This window comes from Perognathus longimembris, chromosome 28 (assembly GCF_023159225.1).
Source record: "Perognathus longimembris pacificus isolate PPM17 chromosome 28, ASM2315922v1, whole genome shotgun sequence".
Taxonomy (NCBI): Eukaryota; Metazoa; Chordata; class Mammalia; order Rodentia; family Heteromyidae; genus Perognathus; species Perognathus longimembris.
The window spans coordinates 66,009,962-66,035,294 of NC_063188.1; the positions used below are offsets into that span (position 1 = coordinate 66,009,962).

The 25,333-nt window shown below is 39.3% G+C and overlaps 1 protein-coding gene across 2 annotated transcripts; it reads left to right on the forward strand.

The window, feature by feature from the left end:
- The first annotated feature begins 39 nt into the window (after positions 1 to 39).
- Vsig4 (V-set and immunoglobulin domain containing 4) lies at positions 40 to 25,333 on the forward strand. 2 transcript variants are annotated; one of them, XM_048336489.1, is made up of 8 exons: positions 40 to 191; positions 5,918 to 6,274; positions 7,522 to 7,803; positions 16,862 to 16,924; positions 17,892 to 17,984; positions 21,292 to 21,396; positions 24,225 to 24,246; positions 24,601 to 25,333. In XM_048336489.1, exons 1-8 carry the CDS (start codon positions 137 to 139, stop codon positions 24,842 to 24,844), a joined length of 1,221 nt encoding a protein of 406 aa, XP_048192446.1. In that variant the 5' UTR covers positions 40 to 136; the 3' UTR covers positions 24,845 to 25,333. The 2 variants fall into 2 exon arrangements, with proteins under 2 accessions (XP_048192446.1, XP_048192447.1); XM_048336490.1 differs by having other exon boundaries at positions 24,607 to 25,333.

A 25,333-nucleotide genomic window follows, 5' to 3' on the forward strand; every position in this document is an offset into this window, starting at 1 on the left:
TGCAATGGCACTAAGTGAGTGAGTGATATAGACAAGGAAGGAAAGTGAGCAGGCACAGACACTGGCAGCCACCAGGAGCTCAAGTCTCCTTGGAAGCAGCAGGCTAGAAGAAAGGACAGAAGTGACTCTGGCTGTGATGGGTATCTTACTGGTCCTGATGCTACTGGGCCACCTAACTGTGGTCACCTATGGTAAGGAAGCAAGTTAGGGCCAGGCGGCTATGGCTAGCAGCTGGCCCAGGCAAAAATATTTGGAGAAGGGTGTTAATGGAAAGAGTACTGAGAAAAAGCCTATTCCTGCTAGGCAGGTGAGTGTCTGTTAATGCTATAGCCTTGCTGAGTACTGGGCAGAAGAGAGAGAGGGTGTTAAAGCTGCTGATCAATCTGGGAAGCAAGCTTGGTAGAAACTGAAAAGGTATTTCCTTCTTAGAAAACTTCTAATGTATGTCAGGGACATCAACTGCCACCCAAATCCCCTCCGTTATGGGAAAATCTACCATCAGACAGACTAACTTTGGTTTCTGTTAAGAAATTGTGTATGTGCTAGTCCTGGGGCTTGAACTCGGGGCACTGTTCCTGAGTTTGTTTGTTTTTTTTTTTGTTTTTTTTTTTTTGGTTCAAGGGTAGTAGTATACCACTTGAGCCACAGCTCTACTTTCTGATTGTTGTTTTTTTGTTTTCATTTTTTGGTGGTTAATTGTATATGAGTATTCTGGACTTTTCTGCCTGGGATAGCCTTGTATCACAATCCTCAAATCTCAGCCTCCTGAATCACTAGGATTATAGCCATGAGCTACTGTTGCCAGGCTCTGTTAAGATACATAGTTTAAAAAGAACACATGTGGCCTAATATGTAGATGAGTCTTTGCAAATACCTTGTACCTATACAAGTATTCATCATTGTCAGTTGGATGGTGGATAGCAGTTACTACCTTCTCACACTGTCTAATCTATACAGATGGTATTTATGGTACTTAAACTAAATCCTAATCCTTGTGTCTTTCATCTGAAAGATCCAGCTCTCTCCTCCTCCTCCTGCTCCTCCTCCTCCTCCTCTTCTTCATGTTCATGTTCATGTTCATCTTCCTTTGTTCTTTGTCTTCCTTTGTTCTTGTTCTCTTCTTTCTTTGTGGGCCCATTTCCTTTGCCTTTTCATTCAAGGCCATTGCTTTATCACTTGAACCATATCTCCACTTCTGGGTTTTTTTCCCTGGTTAACTGGAAGTAAGTCTCAAGGACTTTCCTACTGAAGCTGGCTTTAAACATGTGATCCTCAGATCTCAGCATCTTTTGAGTAAAGATTATAGGCATGAGCCACTGATACCCAACCAGCTCTGCTTCTTGCAGTTAACAAAGCATATATCTGCTTCCTTTCCCTGTAACAGCCCTTCAAAGATTTGATGGAAGAGAGTTATGACCTCCTGAGCTCTTAATTCCTCTCTTCTCCAAGATAAACATCCCTAACTCCTTCAATTGATCTACAAAGGACTTGCTTTCTTATACACTCCTGGGCCACTTCACTGTAGATATGCCCTGTTTCTCCAGGCTGTTTGTTGGAACTTAATACTAGATTGTCCCAATAGAGGCTGAAGTGGATTTATTTCTGTGGGTCTTCCTCCCTGCTTATTAACATCCCTAAGAATTAGATGCCTTTTTAGCAGACTAAGCTTGGGTAATAGTTTAGGGATGCTCAAGGTTGGGTAAGGGGACTCTTGTAGAACCTCTGCTTTTTATTTTCATATTCCTAGACAGAGTCTAGATGGGTTTTAGTTTGGTGGAGTTGGAAATCTAGCTTTCCATAGCTCACTCAGAGTAATTTACCCTAACCTGGCTCTTTGACCCATCAACTCCTACAACCTTGAGTTTGAATGAATCCAATATATATTCTACCAAATTAAGAAAAGTGAGAGAAGAGATGTGTAGGAGACAGATGGTTGAGAATGTTGGAAGGGGTGACATTGATCAAGATGCACTGCATTCATAAACTGCTTTCTTAAATGACAACTCCTTTGTACAACTACTTAAAGATACGAAAGACCTTAAATGAGAGAAAAGAATTTGCCCCTCAAGCTACCACATTAACTTAATGCTTCTGAAAACTCAGATTATTTCTACAATACTTTTATTGTCTAGCAGATTTTTTCCCCTGTCACCGAAGCTTGAACTCAGAGCCTGGAGCTTTGTTCTTCTTTTTCTGTGGGTTGTAGGGCTTGAACTCAAGGCCTGGACAGTTTCTCTTAGCCTCCCAGTGCTCAGGTCTAGTGCTCTACTACTTGAGGCACAATGCCATTACTGGTTTTCTGGCAATTAATTGGAGATAAGACTCTCACAGACTTTCCTGCCCATGCTGGCTTTGAACCACGATCATCAGATCTCAGATTCCTTTACAGCTAGGATTACAGGCGCAAACCACCAGCGCCAGGCTTTTGTTCTTCCTTTTTGCTCAAGAGTGACACTCTGGGCTGGGGATATAGCCTAGTGGCAAGAGTGCCTGCCTCGGATACACGAGGCCCTAGGTTCGATTCCCCAGCACCACATATACAGAAAACGGCCAGAAGCGGCGCTGTGGCTCAAGTGGCAGAGTGCTAGCCTTGAGCGGGAAGAAGCCAGGGACAGTGCTCAGGCCCTGAGTCCAAGGCCCAGGACTGGCCAAAAAAAAAAAAGAGTGACACTCTGCCACTTGTTCCACAATTCCTATGTGTCTCATTCTTTGTCCAGCCTATGATCTCTTCCAGCACTGAAAAGAGGTCTTGAATTTGTGTAAAAAGACTTACTCTATAGACCTGAGGCTTAAACTACACTAAATAGCCAATAGAACCTTCACCATCCCTGGAGCTCAGGGTCCCCATCTCATTGGTACATTGAAATTAGCTTGGCTGGCCTCAAAGGGACCTACCAGCTGCAACTGCACTGTGAGACCATGACTTCAATGGAAAAGACTCTAGGGGCCAGAATCAGCTGTGTAAGTCTCTTCCTGTGTGCTAAAACACATATGGAAATAATGACAACAAAAAGTCCTGACATCTACATTTTATAAAAGTTTTAAACATTTTACAAATGTTTTAAGTATTTTTAAACTTTATTGAAGGTAGTTCTCTATCCAAGAAATCACTGAGGATAAGCCATGGGGACTGGACGTACAGGGTGTGGGAAATCTTGTTCTTCCTGTGAGCATGGAGAAGGAAGCTCCAGAAAAAGACTCAAAAGGGGTACTAGAAAGGAGCCCATTGCCAACAAATCTAGCTTTTTTTTTCTTCAGCACCACTGGGTAATCCTCAGACCTTTACTTTTCTAAGTCCATGTCCCAGGATCTGAGTTATTGTCCTCTCTTTATCAAGCCAAATCCTCCTTCAACAAACTCTTTGAACTGGTGTTCAGTCCTGGTCTTTTTCCTGACCAGTATTTAATGGAAAGCCAGCTCTTTCTGGAAGGGAAAAACAATGTTCTATAAAGGCTTTCCACCAGCTGGAAGATGGGGGCATTTTTTTCAAAGCAAGTTAATCAGCTTAATTAGAGGAAGATATATTGAAGACTTCTATAGGAAAGGAAGAATCAATACTAATACAAGTTTTACTTGAGCCGTAAGACAAGACTGACATTTATTCAGCACTTTATGTTAAGTGGTTTCTCCTAGATGACTGAAAGCTCATTTAATTTTAATAACAACCCTCCACAGGATATTTACTATTACTTTCCTTTGATTGACAGTGCCCTAAATTAATGTTCATATACGTTTCGTAATTTACCAAACAACATACAGAAATGGGATAAGATAGACTTTGGAGGAGGGAGAGTGGAAGAAAATGTATATAGGGAAAAGTGCCTTTCTGAAAAGTCTAGTTATCAATGACTGCATTAAAATTTAGAAGAGTCAAGTCTGACTTCAGAAATTAACTCCAAAATTGTGAAATTGGGATTATATGACCATGTTCCTAATAGATCAGAGTAGACTCTGAGAATTTCCAGCAAATTCCCTGAAGGAAATGCAATCCTGACCTTGTAGCTCCCCTAAGGTCAGAGGGCAGACATGCATACACACAGAAAAAGCAGCTCCAGATGTCCTCACAGAAAAATGCTTCTCTGATGTTCAGAAGGGAAATGTGAGAATGTTTTTCAGTGGACATAAGGAAGATTGGGGAGGGTCAGAGGAAGATCAGTGGGAAAGAGTGCATTAAGCCAAAAGGCTCAGATGTTTTCTTGAGGCCTAAGGAGCCTATGTTTATGCTTCCATGTAGCCCAAAATATGTATGGACATATGTGTCCATGTATCTCTGACAAAGATCAGCTGTATCTGCATGCACATAAAAGCATGAACTGCTATCAATACCACAGTGAAAACTACTACCTGGTGAAAGGTTACCATTGGCTAGAATATGCAATTATTTAACTTGTTTCCATTACAGTTATTTGCACTGGACCATCTCAGTTTGGATGGGAATTTAAGAAGAAATGCTTTCTAAGAGCCAAACAGAGTTTAGGACTTACCCCAGATGGCCAAATCTATCCATAGAAAACTGTAGTTATGAAGTTCATTTTATGAGGACAAACTAAAATCTTCCCCCTTTGGTTCTCATTCCTGGGTCTGAGTTCTGCTGCCTGCCACGTCTGAAACTCCCCAGAGAGTATGGAGTGGATTTAGCATCATGAAGTTGTGTTTATTTATTATTTCCTCCTCAAGGCCTTTATCATGTCTAAAAAATGCTGTTCATATTCCAGGAGTCCCTGGTGAGGGCCTAGGCCAAAAGCTTAACTTCAGTATCCTCTTTGAGAAAAGCCTTAGTGCTTAACAACATATTCTGGAAGAAAGAAAGCATATCCTCACCAGAAGGTGTCATCTTCCATCTGCTAAACTAAAACCTGGGGATCCTAGGATGAAAAAAATAGCTCACATGTTGAAACAACCTTTCCAGAGGCAATATAATGACATGGCCTCAGTACAATTCCCTACTACTGGTTCCACATCCTCAAAGTATGAGCTTGCTGATAGAGAATTATGATGGCAGACATTGGCTGTTCCAATGATCCCATATTTTCCTCTAGATTTCCATCCCAAGGTGGGAAATTTCCCTTTATCCCAAGGAACAATCTCCCTTTTTTAAAACCACCATAACTAGCACAACCAGCTTCAAAATATTACTCAGATCCTTTATTTCACCAAACCAAGCATATACAACATCTCCCCCTCAGGATGGAATTTTCCAATGTATCTTTGATGAGTATTAACAGAAACCAAATATGGAAATAAACAGAAAAAAGAAATCAGAACAAAAAACTCAGTCAGGCTTACAAAATTCAGGTTTCTAACTAATGAATTTGTTGGACAAGAATGTATATCCAGCGTCTTTTCTCACCCCTCAGATTTGCCTTTGTCTGCTTCATCCTGCCTTCCTGAAAAGAGTTGGACCTGGGACCCTGATCATTGAGACCTTCTCCTGAGAGAGCAAGAGGGGAAGAGCCTTGTTTTGCCAACCCTTGAAACCCCAGTTCTCCAGGCTCATATTCACAAAAGTGAAATAGTCCAGACCCAACTGTTCACTTTTGCTCCTACATCTCTTTTGGAAAATGTTGAAGATAATTTTTTTCATTAAAATGTAGAATGTGAAGATTGTGGATACTTTCTGCCACATGATCAATGAACCACATTGGTCCTTTAGTGTGGAACTGGCTTTCTCCAGGTCACCTCCTAGCAAGGAAGGACCTGAGACTTGTAGAGGTAACAAATGTAAAGCACTTGCCTTCTCAGTACTGGTTTTGATGGGAACGCTGGGAAAGAACAAAAGAGCACGTGGTATATGAAAGTATGATGGAAGGAAAGTTGAAGAATGTTGCTCAGATACCCTTGAGGCCTCTCTTTGCCACCCTAGTTTCTAGATGTGTACACCATCTATTTGTTTTCATTTCTTATTTCTTCTATTCAGGCCATCCTACCCTGGAAGCACCAGAGAGGGTGACTGGGCCCTGGAAAGGGGATGTGACTATCCCCTGCACCTACGGCCCTCTGAAAAGCTATACTCAAGTCTTGGTGAAGTGGCTGGTACAACGGCAGTTACACCCAGTCACCATCTTCTTACATGACTCCACTGGTGACCATATCCAGCAGGCAAAATACCGAGGCCGTCTGCATATACGTAGTCAAATTCCAGGGGATGTGTCCCTTCAACTGGATACTGTTGAAATGGATGATCGAAGCCATTATACATGTGAGGTCACCTGGCAGACCCCTGATGGCAATACTGTGGTGAAAGATAAGATCATTGAGCTTCAAGTCCAGAAATGTGAGTCACTGTGCTGATAGAAAAGTGCTTAGAGGCAAAGACTCAATACAGTACTGTCCTAGAAATGTCTGACAAATTTTGAGATCTTGATGCACCTGTATATAAACTCTCACATCAGTTCTATGTGCTAAGCAGAGGGATTGGACAGACAGAGGCTCCCTGGAGTCCTACTCCCATAGTAAAACTTAAGTATTGGGAAAAGTTTCTGGCTTTCAAACCCCTACCTCTTCCAGCATCCTGCCATTTGTCTTCCTTACATTCTGGGCCTGAAAATGCATAAAATTAGCATACTTCATCCGGATATTGAAGGATAGATTCTGACAGAGAAGCTCTGGAGAAGCTGCCATGAGAATTATAGAAAGATCTGTACCTGGTAATCCGAGACTGCAGATAACTAGGTATTGGTGGTTCAATCCTGTAACTACTTGGGAGGCTGAAATCTGAGGACCATGATTTGAAGGCAGCCTGGGTAAAAAAGTTAGTGAGACTTTATCTTCAATTAAACAACAAAGCAGTAGTGGAGCTGTGGCTCCAGTTGTAGAGAGCTAGTCTTGAGTAAAAAAGCCTGATGAGAGTGCAAACTCTGAGTTCAAGCCCAAATACCATCACACACACACACACACACACACACACACACACACACACACACACACACACACACCAGGTGCAGATAATTCAAAAACAATTTAATGACAGTTCAACTCTGTAGTTTTCAACATACAAAGGTTCCATCTGCCTTATGGGCACTGTTACTTGATTAAATATATTATTTTGAGCCCAAGTAATGTGTGCATTTATATTAGTACTTCAGTGCCTAGGTTCTTTTTTATTCTTATTGATGTGTAAAATTACATAATATTGCTTCCAAGTTATGAATAATTTCTCTCTTATGATGATTCATTTTAAATATTACTGACTCTAAAATATTAAAATGTGTTCTAACCATTAAAGGTCTTTCTCACCTGTAAAGCAAAACAATTTCAGCCTAAAACATACTATTATTTTCTTGAGGAAGTTATTTGTAACTCCAGATAAACCCTGATTATATACCATGTTACCTGATCCTCCAAAGAAACCCCTTTTCATTTCCATTGCCCTTTCCTCCTCTGCCATTCCAAGTTAAGAGATCCTTTAGTTCCAGTGGCAAGATATACACAAATTTTTTTGCCCAGTGGAGATAACTTTGGCCTTGTATCCCCATATTTGAATGATTTTCCAGATCTCTTCTTTTGTCTTTCCTTTTACAGTGTCTGTCTCCAAGCCCACAGTGACAACTGACAGTGGTTATGGCTTCACAGTGCCCCAGGGGATGAGGATAAGCCTTCAATGCCAGGCCCAAGGCTCTCCCCCAATCACTTATACTTGGTACAAGGAAGAGACTAATAACCCAGAACCTATCAAAGTAAACGCCTCAAGTACCTTGTTCTTCAACCCTGCAGTGATGGCTCACTCAGGATCTTATTTTTGTACTGCCAAGGGCAGAGTTGGTTCTGAGCAGCGCAGTGACATTGTAAAGTTTGTGGTTAAAGGTAAGGATTTCTCTTTTCTAGTACCTTCACAAACCCACATGGAAGTGGTTATGCCTTAGAAGAGATAGAACCCTTATGACAAAGAAAGGGGGAATTGGGGTCCTGAATAGGCACACATACAAACACAATTTGAAACTGGAAATAGCAGGGTCAGTGACAGCCCCTGTCTCTAAAAATGGCAAAAAGTAAAGTGACATTTAGTAAGTATCTCATATTTGTCAGATACAGAAGTTCAACACTTCAACATACATTATCTTGTGTAATCTTGCTAATGTCTCATGAGATGTCTATAATTACCTCATTTTACAGAAAAGGAAATTGAGTCAAAAGGAGGAAATCTAGACTCATAGCAAGAAAATGCAAGAGTGGCTATTTTTATAGCACTGTTTCCAGAGTATCACAAAGTATGCCTTGAAGACTGCAGGCTAGAGTTAAATGAAAAGCTCAGAAGTGATACAACCCATTGACTTTTCTTTTCTGCCAAGAGATCTTTAAAAAAACAAGGTTAGTTAACAATGAGCAAAATCTTCCTGAGATGGTCTAGGAGCTAACCAACAGAAAAGCAAAAGTATTCCATTGTCTCTAAGAAGTTCACACATTGGGGGTTCTGGTCATGTTCTGCTCTCTCTGCCTAACCAGATTCTTGTATTTTCAATGATGGCTGATTATTTCTCATGGTTGAAAACTGTTCTTCTTTTTAAACTAATTCTTCTACTTGTTAGCTTTGTTTGTTTGGGTTTGTTTGGTTTATGAGATAAAGCCTGGATCTCTGCATATTTTCTTTTAATCTCTTCTTCTTAAAGGAAAATGAATTTTCTGGTTGAGGTCATCGTGAAGATAAGACTGCAGTTAATCAAGGCCTTTTACTTATGAATACCCATTGCTTCTAGGAACAATGCTCAGCACTGCCCCAGACTGTCACATTAGGAAATCGAGGCTCAGAGAACTTCCTCTCAGTTTCCCACCCTGCTTTGTTGTCTGAACCAAGTCTCTAGGCTTCCTCTGGCCTACATTTCTCTCCACTTCAACCTGGTCCCTAAGTTTTACTGCCAACTTTTTATGGGGAGCTCTCAAACCTTCACCCCTGCACTGCACTTTACCTCTGTGCTGTTCCACCATTCTGCAGTAGCCCTGTATGCCATGACTTTACTCATAGACAGCTGAGCTGTGCTGAGCAAACAAAATACAAATATTCATTTGAATCCACTTAGGGTTTATTCTCAGTAACATGCACCTTCTGTCCCCAGGCATCTTTGTCTCATTCCTTGTAGCAGCAGTTCAGAACATTTCCACTTTGTTTCAGGCAGCCAGTCCTGCTTGAAGAAGATAAGACCACCCCATTTTTGTGCAAAAAGATCCAGATGTGTGTGTGTGTGTGTGTCTCTTTGTGTGTGTGCACATGCACACATGCCAGTACTGGGACTTGATCTCCAGGCCTCATGCTCTCATTTAGTTTTTAGCCATTCAAGGCTGTTGTTCTACCACTTGAGCCACACCTGCACTTCTCCTGAATTATTAAATCAGCTATTCCAGCACCCTGCTCCACTTAGTATCCTCTCTTTAGGACAAAGAGAAGGGGGACGGAGAGAAAGATACTTAGTATATATGTATCCAAGGCTAATATGTATATATAAATAGATAGCATGTGTGTTATTTAAAAACTGTCTACCTATCACCACATCTCATAGTCTTATGAAGAAGGTATCTTCCACCAGTTGTGCCTCTCAATTTAACACAAAAGTTTGCAAACTGAAATCATTATTGACTTCCAAATAACCAAAGCCAAGGTTTTTCCAGTGTCCTATCAATCACTGTTATTAAAAACACCACTTTTCCATCTGTCAGACTGTCCTTTTCACCCTTCAATTATAAGTGTTCTCAAAGGCTTCAAGTACCTTCTTCATGTATCTGTAACATCAGTGGATTTTATTGACTTCTGGACCTTCTATGTGAATGGGTCTCAAACCATAATTTTATACTTAATGTACTTTTTCTTTTGTACCAATACTGGGGTTTGAGTTCGGGGCCTGTGCACTATCCCTGAGTATTTTTGCTCAAGGATACAACTCTACCATTTGAGGCACAGCTCAACTCCAGATTGTTTGGAGGTAAATTGGAGATAAGAGTGTCATAGACTTTACTGCTCAGGCTGGCTTTTAACCTTGATCCTCAGATCTCAGCCTCCTGAACAGCTACTTTTCTTCCTTTCCCTTCTTATCCTCCTTCCTTCTTTTCTTTGCTTCATCCTTCCTTCCTTTTTCCCTCCCTCCCTTCCTCTCCCTTTTCCAGTACTGGAGTTTGAAGTCAGGGCCTCATGGTTACTGGCTTACTTGCTCAGTTGGTGTGCCATCACTTGAATCACTACTTCAGTCTGACTTTTCGCTGTTTATTTTGGAGATGAAGTGTCTCAGTTTTCTGCCCAAGCTAGCTTCGAATGGCATTTCCCCAGATCTCAGTCTCCTGAATAGTTCAGATTACAGATATGGGTCACTGGCACCTGGATCTATCATTCTGACATATTTCCTGATTCTACCTGCACACATGGGGCTCTTCCCTTTGTTCTTCTGCTCCACATTGTGTTTCCTCTCCAAAACTTTACTACCCTCCTCATCCTAATCATTGGGCTATTTTAGAGGCTTCTTGACACCTTTGTGGCTAGATATGGCACTGTTGCTCTTCCCCAGACCCTGGTCCTTGAAAAAAAATCACTTACTAAGTTGTTCATTTTTCCCATATCCAAATAGTCTCATCGTGTGTGTGTGTGTGTGTGTGTGTGTGTGTGTGTGTGTGTGTGTGTGTGTGTGTGTTGGTATGGGGGCTTGAATTCAAGGCATTAGCTTTTTTTTTCAAATTTTTATTATCAAACTGATGTACAGAAAGGTTACAGTTTCATACGTTAGGCACTGGATACATTTCTTGTACAGTTTGTTTTTTCCATTCAAAGCTGGTGTTATACTGCTTGAGCTACTAATCCACTTCCAGCTTTGCACTGGTTAATAGGAGATAAGAGTCTCATGAAATTTTCTGCCCAGGCTGGCTTTGAGCTAGGATCCTCAATTCTCAACATCCTCAATAGCCCATCACTCTCCATGTCTTTCATCACTGAAATTTTAGTGTTCTAAATGGTCTTACCTAACCTAGCCTTCTTCAAGATTTCAACTTATTGACTAGATTTCTGTTTTATATGACTAGACTGTAAAATCCAAGACTGCAGCATTCTGCCTTTCTTTTCATGGTTGATCTCGAGTCCAACAAAAACTAGGTGCACAGAAGACATTGAATGAATATTTGCTAATAGTGACCAACATATCATACTCTCACCTTCAAAGTTTTCATTGCACTAGTTTCAGAACTGTCCCAAAATTTGCCTGAGGGAAACTTTTTACTCCCTTCTTTAGAAACCTTCAGTTACTTTCCATGGATTCTTCCATCAAAAGAACAAAGCCTAAATACCTTTAGTGTGCCTCCAACTTTGTCTTCTCATATATTTCTCCACATCCAAAACAGCATGCTGTTCCCTCTGCTTACAATTTGATTCCATGTTATCAGAGAACAGAAATTCTACTCATCTTTCACTAATGTCTTTCATTATATATTAAGAAAGTTACAACCTGAATGCAGAGTCTCACACCTATAATCCTAGCACCTCAGGAAGCTTGGATCTGAGGATCATGGTTTGAAGCCAGCCCAGTCAGAAAAGTTCATGAGACCCTAATCTCCAATAAACTACCAAAAAGCTGGAAGTGGAGCTACAGTTCAAGTGGTACGGCTATAACTTTGAGTAAAAAGCTCAAGGATAAGCCAGGCACCAATGTCTCATGCCTGTAATTCTAGCCACTCAGGAGGCTAAGTTATGAGTATCACGGTTTGAAGCCAGACCAGGCAGGAAAGTTCACAAGACTCTCCAATAAAGTATTCACAAAAATCAGAAAGTGGTGACTGGGGAATATGGCCTATTGGTAGAGTGCTCGCCTGAAGCCCTGGGTTGGATTCCTCAGCAACATACACACACACACACACACACACACACACACACACACACACACACACACAATCAGGAAATGGCACTGTGGCTCAAGTGGAAGAGCTCTAGCCTTAAGAACAAAGAGTCTCAGGGATTTGGCTCACTTCACTTAGTATAATTTTTTCCAGGTCCTTCCACTTCCTTATGAATGGGGCAATGTTATTCTTTCTGATAGAGGCACAGAATTCCATTGTGTATATGTACCACATTTTCCTGATCCATTCTTCTACTGAGGGGCATCTGGGTTGGTTCCATATTTTAGCAATGAAAAGTTGTGCTGTGATAAACATTGTTGTGCTGGTGGCTTCTGTGTGGTCTTGCTTGTAATCTTTTGGATAGATGCCCAAAAATGGGGCTGCTGGGTCATAGGGGAGCTCTATGCTTAGCCTTCTGAGGAACCTCTATACTGCTTTGCAGAGTGGTTGAACAAGTTTACCTTCCCATCAACAATGTAGTAGGGTTCCCTTTGGCCACATCCCCTCCAGCATTTGTTATTGTTAGTTTTCCTGATAATGGACATTCTTACTGGGGTGAGGTGGAATCTCAATGTTGTTTTGATTTGCATTTCTTTCATGGCCAGTGAGGTAGGGTACTTCTTCATATGTCTCTTGGCCATTCTCATTTCCTCTTCAGAGAAGTCTCTTTTTAGGCCTTTAGTACACGTTTAGGCTAGTCATAGCAGAAGATCACAATAGCCCAATGGCCTTTATGACCACATAAAATGATGCAAAGTGAAATGAACTCCACATTATGGAAACAAGTGTTATATCATTGTTGTAATTATTTTCAACATGCCATATGAAACTGTACCTTTTTTGTTTCTCTCATATTCCCTTCTTGTGATTGTACCCCTGCTATCACTATCTCATCTGAGTACCCAGGATACTGTATACACATGTATTAGACTAGTGAAGGGAAAGGGAATATCAAAATTGAGAGGCAAAGGATAAAAATACAAATTATTCCAAAAGCAATACTTATGAAACCATTTGGTGTAAACCAACTATACAACTCATGAGGGGTAAAGGAAAAGGGGGAGGGGGAGGCGAGGGAAAACGAGGGAGGAGGTAACAAGTTGAACAAGAAATATACTCACTGCCTTACATATGAAACTGTAACCCCTCCGTATTTCACTTTGGCAATAAAGGGGAAAAAAGGCTCAGGGACAGCTCCAAGGCCCAGAAGTCAAGCCCCAGGGCCATCAAAAATAAAAAGCTCAGGGATAGCACCCAAGTTCTGAGTTCAAGCCCAGGACCAGCGCACACACACAAAGAAATGTTCCACATTTTAAAGTGTGCAATTTAGTAGTTCCTGTGGTCAAACAAGTATTACCAATATCTAGTTCCAACACATTTCAATCACCTACCTGCTGTCAAATCGAACCCATATATATGTCAATACTTGTGTTCATCTATCCCCCTAAGCCCTACAAAACACTTATTTTCTATTTTATAGATTTACTTATAGTGAATTGTTTAGTTAAGTCATGGTGGGCAAGGTATACATTAAGCTCAGCTACAAGGCAATGTGTATTTAGAACTGTGGTCTGAGGTTGGCTTGGGGCAAAAACACCAGTTCCTATCTAAAAACAACAAAAAACAAAGGAGGCTTGGAGATATGGCTCCTATAAGTGGCATTCTACCTTAGCAAGTGTGATTCCCTGAATTCAAACCAGAGTACCATCAAAAAATAAAAATGAGTCATAGAATGTGACCTTACTGCCTATTTTTTCCACTTAGTTCAGTGTTTCCAATGTTCATTAATGTGTCACTGCTTCATTCTTTTTAGTACCTAAAAATGTAGCACTACATTCATAGACCAAGCTATCCATTCCTGTCATTGGCATTTGGATTGTCTCTACATTGTAGCCTTTATGCAATGAAGAATTGTGAAAAAATGTTCTATAGACATGTTTTCTTTTGTTTTCTTCAGGTATATGACTAAGAATGGAATGGCAATGTCACATAGTAACTTTTTGAAAAAGTAGCTAAGGCTTCAAGTGACTACAATTTTCCTTTCCCACAAGCAGTATGGGAGGATAGGAGAGCTGCAGATTCTCCACATCCTCACTAACACTTATTTTCTGTCTCTCTTTTTGTTTTTCTTAGCTTACATTAGTTATATAAGGCAGATTTCATTGTGACATTTCCCTACATGTTTACACTGTATACCAGTCAATGTCACATCTTATATCATTCCCCCTGGCTCATTTACCCCCTTTCCAAAACAATTTCAAGAGATTTTCATTGTTCTATTTGTATAGTTATAAACAATCTATTTCAATGGTATTCATCTTTTTTAGTTAACTTCTTTTAATTTTTTTTTGCATTAAGTCTTTTTTTAAAAATTCTTTTAATTTTAAAAAAACATTTTCCAGGCACTGGTGGCTCATGCCTTTAATCCTAACTAGTCAGGAGGGTGAGATCTGATGATTGAGGCTTGAAGATAGCCTGGGTAGAATTTCCTAAGAATCTTATCTCCAATTAATCAACAGAAAAGTTAGCAGGGAATTTTTGGCCCAAGTGGTAGAACATACTCATGAGAGTAACAACCAAGCTTGAGTCCAAGCCCTAGTACTTCCAAAAATTTAATTGCTGACCTCTTACTAGGTGTGAAGTGGAATTTGCATGTCTCTAGTGATAGTGTTGTGGATTATCTGTTTCAGTGCTCCTTGATTATTTTGTGGTAGCTCCAGTCTTCTTTGAGAACTGGCTAGCCAAATACTTTAGTCATTTTTTGCCAGTCATGGGGCTTGAACTCAGGGCCTGGATGCTATCCCTGAACTTTTTTTTTTTTTTTTTTACCACTTTGAGCCACAGCTCCATTTCCAATTTTCTGGTGGTTAATTTGAGATAAAAATCTCAGGCTTTCCTGCCCAGACTGGCTTGAAACTGTGATCCTTAGCTCCCAGTCTCCTGAATAGCTAGGATTACAAATGTGAGCCACCAGCACCTTGCTACGTTAGTCATTTTTAAATCAAGCTACTTGATTTTTTTTGTAGTTGAATTGCAAGTTATTTATATACTTAGGATACAAGAGCCTTATTAAATACAGGATTTGCAAGTCCTGTTCTATATACTATCTTTTTATTGTCTTTGTGAATGTCTTTTTGTGTCTTGTTAGACATAAAATACTTTAATTATTGTTCTTTTTTATCTGTCTTTCTATCTATCTAGCTAGCTCACTTTCTAATACCAGTGTTACAACTTAGGGTTTCATAGTAGCTTATTTTTTGGCTCATACCTGGTGTCTACCACTTGAGACATGCCTCCAACACAACTATTTGGTCAACATTGGCAATGGAGTCCCACAAGTCCTTGAGATTTTGTTCAATTTTATTCACTCATATTCCTTTCTATTCTTACTAGATAAGTTCAAAAATTTCATATCTTCAAGTTAGCTGGTGCTTTGTTCTACTTGCTTAAATATGCTGTAGTGCATTTTTCTTCCTTTTAATAAAGTTTTCTTTTAGTTATGCTTTTTAACTCTTGTATTTCTGTCTGATTACTTTTTATAGTATCAGTCTCATATTAGCATTCTGTATTTGGTTTGTACCATGATCATCTGTTTAGTTATTTATTTTCCTTTCATTTTAACATATCTAAATTGTTTTATCTATATTTCCAATACTTCCTTGTGCTAAATTGTTTTATCTATATTTCCAATGTTTCCAATGCTTCCAATTTCAGCATGGGCAATTGCTACTGAGTGATTTTCCTAACCTACTTAAGTCGTATACTTTCCACTTTCTTTGTATACCTTTTTCTCTTTGCAGGCCTTCTTTGCGTGGCAACTTTGACTCTCTTTCCCCCTAGGACTTGTTCACACACATTGCTACAATAGTTTTCACTTTCCTGAATGAATTCTCTATATAGGCTTAGGTAATCATTGTCATGGAAGAGCACTGAAGGCTCAACTTGGTTATCTTATTGATTAGATAGAGATATTCTTCCAATATTTCTGGAGTCAATAAATCTTCCAGTCTTTATCAGAGAAGTATGTTGCATGGTAAGGTATGTCTTCAATATTGCCTAGACAGTTTAGACTGTACCACAATGATCCCCTACTGCTTTTATTGAGACTCAAGGATAACCACAGATAGGAACTTATGGCATTCTCATGTCCTTCTTGAACAGGCACAGCACTGTGCTTTCAGGTGGCCTTCTAGATTCCCAGGAATGTGTGAACATTTCTCAAAGTTCTTTTGTACATCTTACATCCTGGCTTTTCCTTCTAGTTTTTGGTTAGTCTCTTGCTTCTCTAGACAGTTATTCATTGTCTAAAGCATTTCTATGGAAAATATTCTCTCAATCTAGAGAGGCTCTGAGACTTGAGTGACAAATAAAACAAATCATTGGAATCAAATATCTCAGAGAAACACCAGTCACTTCTAATGCTCACAGCTGTTTGAGAATGAAGTCAATTCTGCTCACCCAGCACCTTACATGGCATTTTCTTTTCTGACTACTTCTGAGCGGGGAAGGGTTAATAATGGGAGTCTGGTAAATTAAAATGCCACAACACTTGCTATTCTTACTAAAACTGGGATGATTTTTTTCTATAAATCTTCCCTGAGTTCCTTCCAATACTTTCTAAAATTTTGGCAAAAGTTGATTGTGTAAAAATTTTCCAGTTATTTTATTGCTTTTGTGAAGAAATAAATTTTTGGAAATCATTACCCAACCACTTCGACTGATGTCACACTTTGCCATTTTCTCTGTGAGACTTCCAAAGTCTCTGTCAAGAGAATAAATCATTAAATTTCAGTTAAAATATAGCCTCTCATCCATGTTTACATACCCTGTGAACTTTAGCCACAGATTCCTTTACTATCTGTGAGGCTTGATGGACAGCCCTACCCTAGACTGGTGTGTGAGTGGTGAACAAGCAATGGAACTTAGCAGCATAAGGGAAGTGTTGAGAGGTTCAATTATGGACTTGACTGGACTTTACTTACTTCCCAATTTTCCTAGGACATTCAACTGTTTATGCAAGGGTACCAGCACCCTTGACTGGGCTCCCTTTTCCTTGTAGACTCTTCAGATCTATCCAAGACCAAGACAGAGGCATCTACAACCATGCAATCCTTCTCAGAAGGTGAGTTTTGCTATGGCTTTGTGGGACTAGAAGTATAAAATGGCATCATAGGAACCAAGACAGGAGTCGCAATGTCATTCCCTGAGGTCTAAAAGGTTATTGGATTCCTCAGGGAGAACATAATAATAAATGAATGAGAACAAGAGAAAAATAGCAAGGTATAAAGAATACTTCCAAAGTAGATATGTGAATATATAATCATCTTTGTGATAATGGTAGACCAAAAGAACACTGTGACTTAGTTTTTGCTCCTAGTCTGCCTTGTTGTGTGACTGTGTATATTATTTCTCCTTTTTCACTTTCTATCCATTCACCACCCCCTAACAATAAGAAAGTAAGATTTGGGCTGGGAATATGGCCTAGTGTTAGAATGTTTGCCTCGCATACATGAAGCACTGGGTTCGTTTTCTCAGCTCCACATAAATAGCAAAAGCCAGAAGTGGTACATGGCTCAAGTGGTAGAGTGCTAGCCTTGAGCAAAAAGAAGCCAGGGACAGTGCTCAGGCCCTGAGTCTAAGCCCTGGGACTGGTAAGAAGGAAAGAAAGAAAGAAAGAAAGAAAGAAAGAAAGAAAGAAAGAAAGAAAGAAAGAAAGAAAGAAAGAAAGAAAGAAAGAAAGAAAGAAAGAAAGAAAGAAAGAAAGAAAGAAAGAAAGAAAGAAAGAAAGAAAGAAAGAAAGAAAGAAAGAAGAAGAAAGAAAGAAAGAAAGAAAGAAAGAAAGAAAGAAAGAAAGAAAGAAAGAAAGAAAGAAAGAAAGAAAGAAAGAAAGAAAGAAAGAAAGAAAGAAAGGAGGGAGGGAGGGAGGGAAAGATGTTTCACATCACAGCATAATAATCAATTATGTTGACCAGCACTCTTAGAAGCTTAGTACATATTCCCAGAGAAGATTCCCAACTTTGCCGCCATCCCACATCTCACAGATCCTTGCTGGAAGAACAGCTTCTAACCCTGATCTTCTGTTACCATAGCAACAACCTGGGATGTGGCCACTGAAGTGACCTCAACCTTGGACAGGACCACTGAAGTGGACAGAAACTTTCAGGATACTGTTGCTGGACCGGGTAAGTCTAATGACAAGACTTGTAACCTTCCTTCTTAAGTATCAGTTTTGTGTCCATGACTCCCCATTATACACACTGTTCTGTGTAACGTATGCCTCTTAAAACCCATCAAGTGCCCTGGAGTAGAGATGGTGCAGAAATGGAGAGACACTGATAGAGGGAGGAATACGGTTATAGTGCAGTTAAAAGATGTGGTAAACAAACAAAAATCACAGTAAAGCCACCAGCACAATAATGTTCATCGCAGCACAATTTGTCATAGCTAGAATCTGGAACCAAACCAGATGCCCCTCAGTAGACTAATGGATCAGGAAAATGTGGTACATATACACAATGGGATTTTATGCCTCTATCAGAAAGAATGACATTGCCCCATTTGTAAGGAAATGGAAGGACTTGGAAAAAATTATAATAAGTGAAGTGAGCCAGACCCAAAGAAACATGGACTCTATGGTCTCCCTTATTGGGAATAGTTAGTACAGGTTTAGGCAAGTCATAGCAGAGGATCACAAGAGCCCAATTGCTATACCCTTATGAACACATAAGATGATGCTAAATCAAATGAACTCCATGTTATGGAAACAATTGTTATATCACAGTTGTAACTACTTTCAACGTCCCATCTGTATCTGTAGCTTCTATTATTGATGATGTTCTTGTATCACCTTCCTGTGTGGTTGTACCTACACTATCTCTATAATCTTATCTGAGTATATTGGAAACTATGTATACTGGTATTAGAACTAGGAAATTGAAAGGGAATACCAAAATTGAGAGACACAGGGTAAAAAAAGACAAACAACTACAAAAGCAATGCTTGCAAAACTGTTTGGTGTAAGTGAAGTGAACACCTCATGGGGGGAAAGGGAAAGGGGGAGGAGAGAGGGGTTATGAGGGACAAGGTAACAAACAGTACAAGAAATGTATCCAATGCCTAACGTATGAAACTGTAACCTCTCTGTACATCAGTTTGATAATAAAAATTTGAAAAAAAAAGTTAGGAAAAAAAATAAAAGATGTGGTAAATTTATTCTTAGTATAGTATCTGTTTTATACTAACACAGTTCCCAAGCACTGTGAATAAGAGTAGAGATAAGGCTATAACCTCAGCTGGCTGTCACTGGACACTGGAGCAGATAAGGACAATAACAGTACCTTACTACATAAACGTAGGGGTTCCCCAGCAACTTGCAACTAATTTTTTTGGTTTGTTTAAAACCTCAATGACTTTCAAGTCAGAGTGTCAGGAATTGAAACCTTGTGTGGTAGTAAGCTGATATGCCTTGACATGACTGCAATGATAAATAAAATAATGAATTAATTGTTTTACAACCCCTTTTTAATTTGTCAAGACTTTTCAAAAGATTTTTGAAGGAAAAGATCAGATTTCTTTAATGAATTACTTTTAGATCAGTTGATAATTTCTTGCTTCTCTTATACTATGAGTTCCCTACCATAGCCCATCTGCTAAAACTCTGTAGATTACCTCGTAGTCTGGAAATAACAGTGTCAATTCTCAGTACTGCAATATCCCTGTAGGGATCTCTATGAGTCCAGGCGTACATCCATCAAGTCTCTGCTTGAACTAGTTGATATCAAAAACTTACAGGACTATCATTCTTGGGCTCATATGATGTCTCTGTATCATTGAAGATACTTCTTAATGCCCTTTCTATCTGTCCTTTTCTGATTACACAGCTTCTTAGTTATCTCCAAGCAGTTCTCAACCATACTTCTTTTATTACCTTTGCCTTGCCACTTTGAGCTTGAAGGTGTCTATAATTTCATGTTTTTCTCAAGGCAGCAGTGACAGAGAGATGAGAAGTTAGAATGCACCTCTTGGAAAATTGGTTTGTAAAAATTAGAAGACAACCTTGGGAGGAGTATAAATTCTCAAATGTTAGATATGTGCCCTATTTCTTCTATCAGATTTTTCATGATTTGACTTCTGTCAATGGAAAATCTTGTTTTATCTGAACTCTCAGTTCCAGCTAGAAGCTCAGAAAACCACGGATAGCCAATTTGGGGGGAACGGAACATCATGAAATCTATTTTTTTAGTAAAAAGACAGTTGCAGCAGCAAATCTGAAAGACACTGGAAGTTTGTTTTGTTTTGTTTTTTTTTGGCCTTTGCACTGTCTATCCTCTGATACAATCTTTTATATTGAGAGTATTATAGCTAGAATTACATTCGATATAATCTATATGTTTCTTGAAACTGTGGGGAAACTAAGACCCAGTAACAGTCATCAATTTGATGACTTACTGTATTAATTTTTCTATGTCTGTTGTTAAAAGCTTACTGAAAGTCTGGTTTGAATAGTTATTACTAAGTTACTATCAAGTTGTCAGTAGGACTACCTTCCTTCTAGATGCTCTGGCAAAGAATCAATTTTCTTAACTTTTCTAATTTCTAGATGCTACCTGCATTCCTTGACACACAGCTCCTCTTTTCGATTTTAAAAACTAGCAATGTAAGAATACTCAAATCTGCTACTCTAACCTCATATCTATTCCCTCCACTTTTGGAATGAATCTTATGATTACATTGAACTCATTCAGATAATTGAAGATAATCACCCTATTTCAACACCAGCTAATTATTAACTTTAATTCTGCGTGCAACCTCTTTGTCATACAAACTGACATACAGGTTCTAGGAATTTGGATGGAAATATCTTTGAAAGACCATTATTCTATTATAGTTATACAAAAAAAACACCAATCCATAACTGGAAACCCAAGACAGTGGGTTCTTTCAGTAACATGTATTTTATGAAATACATTTTGAGAAAGAAGCAAGTTGAAAGTTTGGTCAATGAGCATTTCAATGGAAAGAACTTGTGACTAGAAATAACTGAATAAAATCTGAATGAACACGGTTGCATCTCAATAAAGCTGAGAAGTGAAGGGATCATGAAAATCTCCTGTCTCTACAAACAAACAAACAAACAAACATAGAAGTCTGGTGCAAATTCCAAAATTATCAAACTGTGGATCTAAAAGACTTTATGAAGGTCTCTGCCTTTCTTAAGACTTTCTAATAGACCTGGAATTTTGTTTATTTCTGTGACAAGCTAGAAAAAATTAGACAATACAAATTGAAAAGAAAAAATTGGGGCTAATAAGGGCTGATCTTTAGATCTTTTGTTTCTGGTATGTATGTATGTATGTATGTATGTGTATGTATTTGTACTAGGGTTTTGATTCAGTGCCTCTTGTTTTCTAGGCAGGAGTTCTACTACCAACCTATGCCTCCCCTGGCCTTATTTTTCACCTATATGATTAGTCTTGCTCTGTCTCCTAGGAAGGGGTCTACCTATCTTTGCCATCATCCTCATCATCTTCTTGTGCTGCATGGTTGTTGTCACTATGGCTTATATCATACTCTGCCGGAAGACATCCCAACAAGGTAAGTGAGGACTATGGCTGATTGGCTTTTGATCATTCACTCATTTGTGGCTTATTTACCTACACTATGTATGAAGCACTGTGTAAGGTACTTCAGTAAGCTCAAAGCCTAGCTTTAAAGCTTAGGCAAACAGACATTCTTGCCAAAAAATTAGGGAAGTTGATGGAAAAATACTTGGTGCCCAGTCAAGTACAGCCATTCTTGTAATTAAATATTTTATAAGGATACAAGGCAAGTTTTTTTAAGTTGCTTAACATTTATGAAAAGGGCTCAAGGTTAAAGCATGGAGTTTATAAATAAGACTGTAAAGCAGTAAATATTATGGACTCAGCCAGGAATGGTAGTACATACCCATGATCAATGGTGATGCAGGAGGATTGAGAGTCTTGTATATGAAGCAGCAAAATACTGTCTCAAACAAAACAAAGCAAAACAACCCCTCAACACAAAATCAAAACCTGAAAGAGTCAATCAGTATTAAAGGGATACCAAGGAGATAGGAGTTAATGCTAGGCAATTAATAGGGCCTTTCAGGAAGGAATATGGTACTAGGCCAAATAAGGTGAAAACAATTTATGATGGGCCAATATTCAAATATGGGGAAATATATGAACAAAAGTATAAAAATCTAAAACAACTAAGTATCAAATCATCAATGAAAAGATTTGTGTAAATGAGCAATAGAGAAATACAGAAGGAAATCAAAATTCATTTTTTTAAATTAACATTCTTATTAACAGGTATTACTTGCTCAAAGGGACTTCATAGTGATATTTCTACATGTGTATACAATACACTTTTATCTATCACCCCCTCTATTACTCTCCAAAAGTTCATTTCTAATTAAAGAAGGCTTTGAATGACACCCTAAAGAATTTAGACTTTCTTTAGTAAATCTTGCAAAGGCACTAAAAGTCACCCTACTTTTTAGTAGGGAAGTAACATGATAAAGACACTACTGTCAGAGCCATTTAATAACTATGGGACAACAAAGAGGATAAAAGAATTGAATATGAGTCCAGTGCTTCATGTCTATAATCTTAGCTACTTGAGAGAATCGGGGTTCAAGGTCTAATTGGGCGGAAAAGTTTGTGAGATCATTTGCCAACTCACAACTGGGTACAGTGTTGTATAACTGCCATTCTAGACTTTGTGGGAACATTCTTCCAGGCTATACTGTGCAGAAAAGTCTATAAGAGTCACAATGGCAAGATATTAGGTGTGGTCGCACATGTCTGTTATCCAAATTAGGCCAGGAACCCTAAAATAGGCATGTACCAGAGCAGGAAGCAAGACTCAATCTCAAAAATAACCAGTGGAAAAGGGGCTGAAGGCATGGCTTAGCAAGACAGCAACTCTCTAGCAAGCATAGGCCCCAATACAACTGGTAAAAAAAATGGAATCTTTATTTCTAAGAAAAATCTAATTTCTGAATATTGTCCATTGTACTAGTCAGTTTGCCTAGCATTAACTTTTGTCTTTCTCTGTAGCATTTCCAATCACGAATAATGTCTTTCTAACCAAAGACAAGGGAGTCTTGAATACCTCCTTCCCCAGGATCTAAAGTATAAGCTCTGTTCTTGGTTATCCATCAGGATAAACTTGAGTGTAGACAACATTTAAATGGACACAAATTCCAGTAACATAAAAAGGAAAGCATTATTCATAGTCTTGATATGCCTGAGCATAAACAAGATCCACATTACATTGTTTCCCTCTTTTAAAATATTTCAAATGAGGGAAGAAGTAACAAGTTTGATAAGAAATGTAGTCACTGCCTTACATATGAAACTGTGACCCCTCTGTACATCACTTTGACAACAAATAAATATATAAAAATTTCATAAATCCTCATGGCTCTAAGGCTAAAAGTCCAAATGTAGCATTCTGTTTAAGATGTTCTTTGAAAAGGCTCTAGCCTAGTTTCTGAACCTCCTTTACTCCTGCCTATCTATTCTCACTTCCAGTCACTAAACTCAAACAAATAGGCCATATGCATTATGCCTTTATGTTTTCCATTCTTACTTGCATCCCACAAATTTGAGTTTTCTATTTCTATATAAGAGAGACTACCTCCAGGGTATCTCTACATATACTTAATGAGAACCTACTATTCATATAAAGATGAAAATATGTAAGTATAGATATCTCTAGGTCAGTGGAGGAGAGAAGACATGGAAATTTGAGACACTACTATGAGGCAGAAGTCTTGGGGATTGCCTTGTTTACTTTTTCATGACAAACGATATATACATTTCCAAGTTGCTCCTTTGAAGGATTATAAGCACTTAGAGAAAAACACCAAGCACTATCCATCTTTGAGCCTAAGCTCGTGACACTTCTCTTACACAGACATGAGAGGGCAATGATGACCTATTTCAGAAACTTCCTTGGCTCAGGGGTGGAAGTGAATGTACTTGGGAGTGGCTTGAGCCAAGGTTTCTGACATTAGACAAATCAGCCATTTCGTCCTAGATACTGGCCTGACAGTCAAGTTTCCTACAGGGATTCTCTGAGGATCTTGGGTAAGATTCCTGGGTGAAGAGCAGGCCCAGTTCCAGTGTCCTCTACTCATCCATAACAATCAACAACTCCAGTCCAATATCTTGAGTCTTAGATGCTGAAGAAGACAGTAACCATACTTGTATCCTCCTCCTTTCTCTAATAAATATGTTTGTTCCAACTTATCTCTTAACTATTGGAAATCTCCCAGTATTGGAAAGCTAAGACATTCAGAATCACTCTCTGTGCCCTTACCTCATTTTTTGACTGGTACTCAGGGTCCATTTTCTATAGAAATTCTAACCCAAATCTTTCTTCCTTTTTAGAGCATGTCTATGAAGTGACCAGGTAAGATAGTCTCTCCTTTCTCATTTTATGACCTTTTTCCTGCCCTCAATTATGTTGACAATTGGTAGGAAACATGAAAGAAGCGGCAGTGTAGGAGTGGGTAAGCATAGAGCATGGAGCTAGTGTAGTCCTAAAGCCAGAGACCCCCAGGGTTAGAGCAGTTTTCTATTCTCTCTGAGATTCCTGAGGTTCTATCTTGGCTCAGTGAGCACAAGAGATTATTTAGAGGTACCATCCGTCTACTCCCAGAATGTGCAACAAAAGCCTGAAAGTCAGTTGGTAAGGACTTACTTAAGCATAATTGTGGGAAAATACGGTCTGAGGCTCAAATCTCTTCTCATGATGGGCTCTCAGCCATAGGATACATCCCAGGGAGACCAGTGACTCCGGAGAAAACATGAGGGTGTCCATCTTTGCAAGTGGCTGCACCATCAATGAGGCAGCTTCCCAGGCTTTGAGTAATGACTATTCTGATGATCCCTGCCTGGGCCAGGATCAACAGATCATTGCCCAGATCAACGGTGACTACGCCCACCTGCTGCACACAGTACCAACAGATTATGAGATGCTGGCCAGTGAAGGCAAGAACATCTTTTAAAAATGCCCCACAAGGTCAAGATCTGCTGATATAGTTGCCTTATTCAGTTCTTGCCTTCTGTATATAGGCTCCTTTCCTGCTACTTCTCTTCCTGGATAGCCCAAAGTCTCTATCCTGCTGATGCTGCTGCCCCTGAATGTAACTGCCTTTTCCTAAGAGATTTTGGGTGCATACCTCAAGCAAGACAACTGTCAGATTTGGCCCTGGACTCTTCTAGTGTCTCTGCCTGATATATCACTGCTCCTTTCCAAACACCAGAAAATTACCCATGGTACTAGAGCTTGGTCGGCATGTCTCCAGTGTATCAGAAGACTAGAGAAGGTTCGGTTCTGCCAACTCCAATGATCAAAATCATTTCCCCTTCTCCAGGGCCAGACAATTTTTAAGTAGTGTTATCTCACAGGCTGTGGTTCAGTTTTGCTACCACATAGTGAGTCTTTTGCTCTGGTATTCTTTTGATGCTCAATAAATATCTAATCATGCTGGCAA

Bases quoted from the DNA above. Each gene is read 5' to 3' on its own strand.
- Vsig4 (XM_048336489.1), top strand. From the start codon at position 137: ATGGGTATCTTACTGGTCCTGATGCTACTGGGCCACCTAACTGTGGTC. The intron at 17,985-21,291 runs GTAAGTCTAATG...TCTGTCTCCTAG, and splicing joins GGATACTGTTGCTGGACCGG to GAAGGGGTCTACCTATCTTT. The intron at 24,247-24,600 runs GTAAGATAGTCT...ATGGGCTCTCAG, and splicing joins CATGTCTATGAAGTGACCAG to CCATAGGATACATCCCAGGG.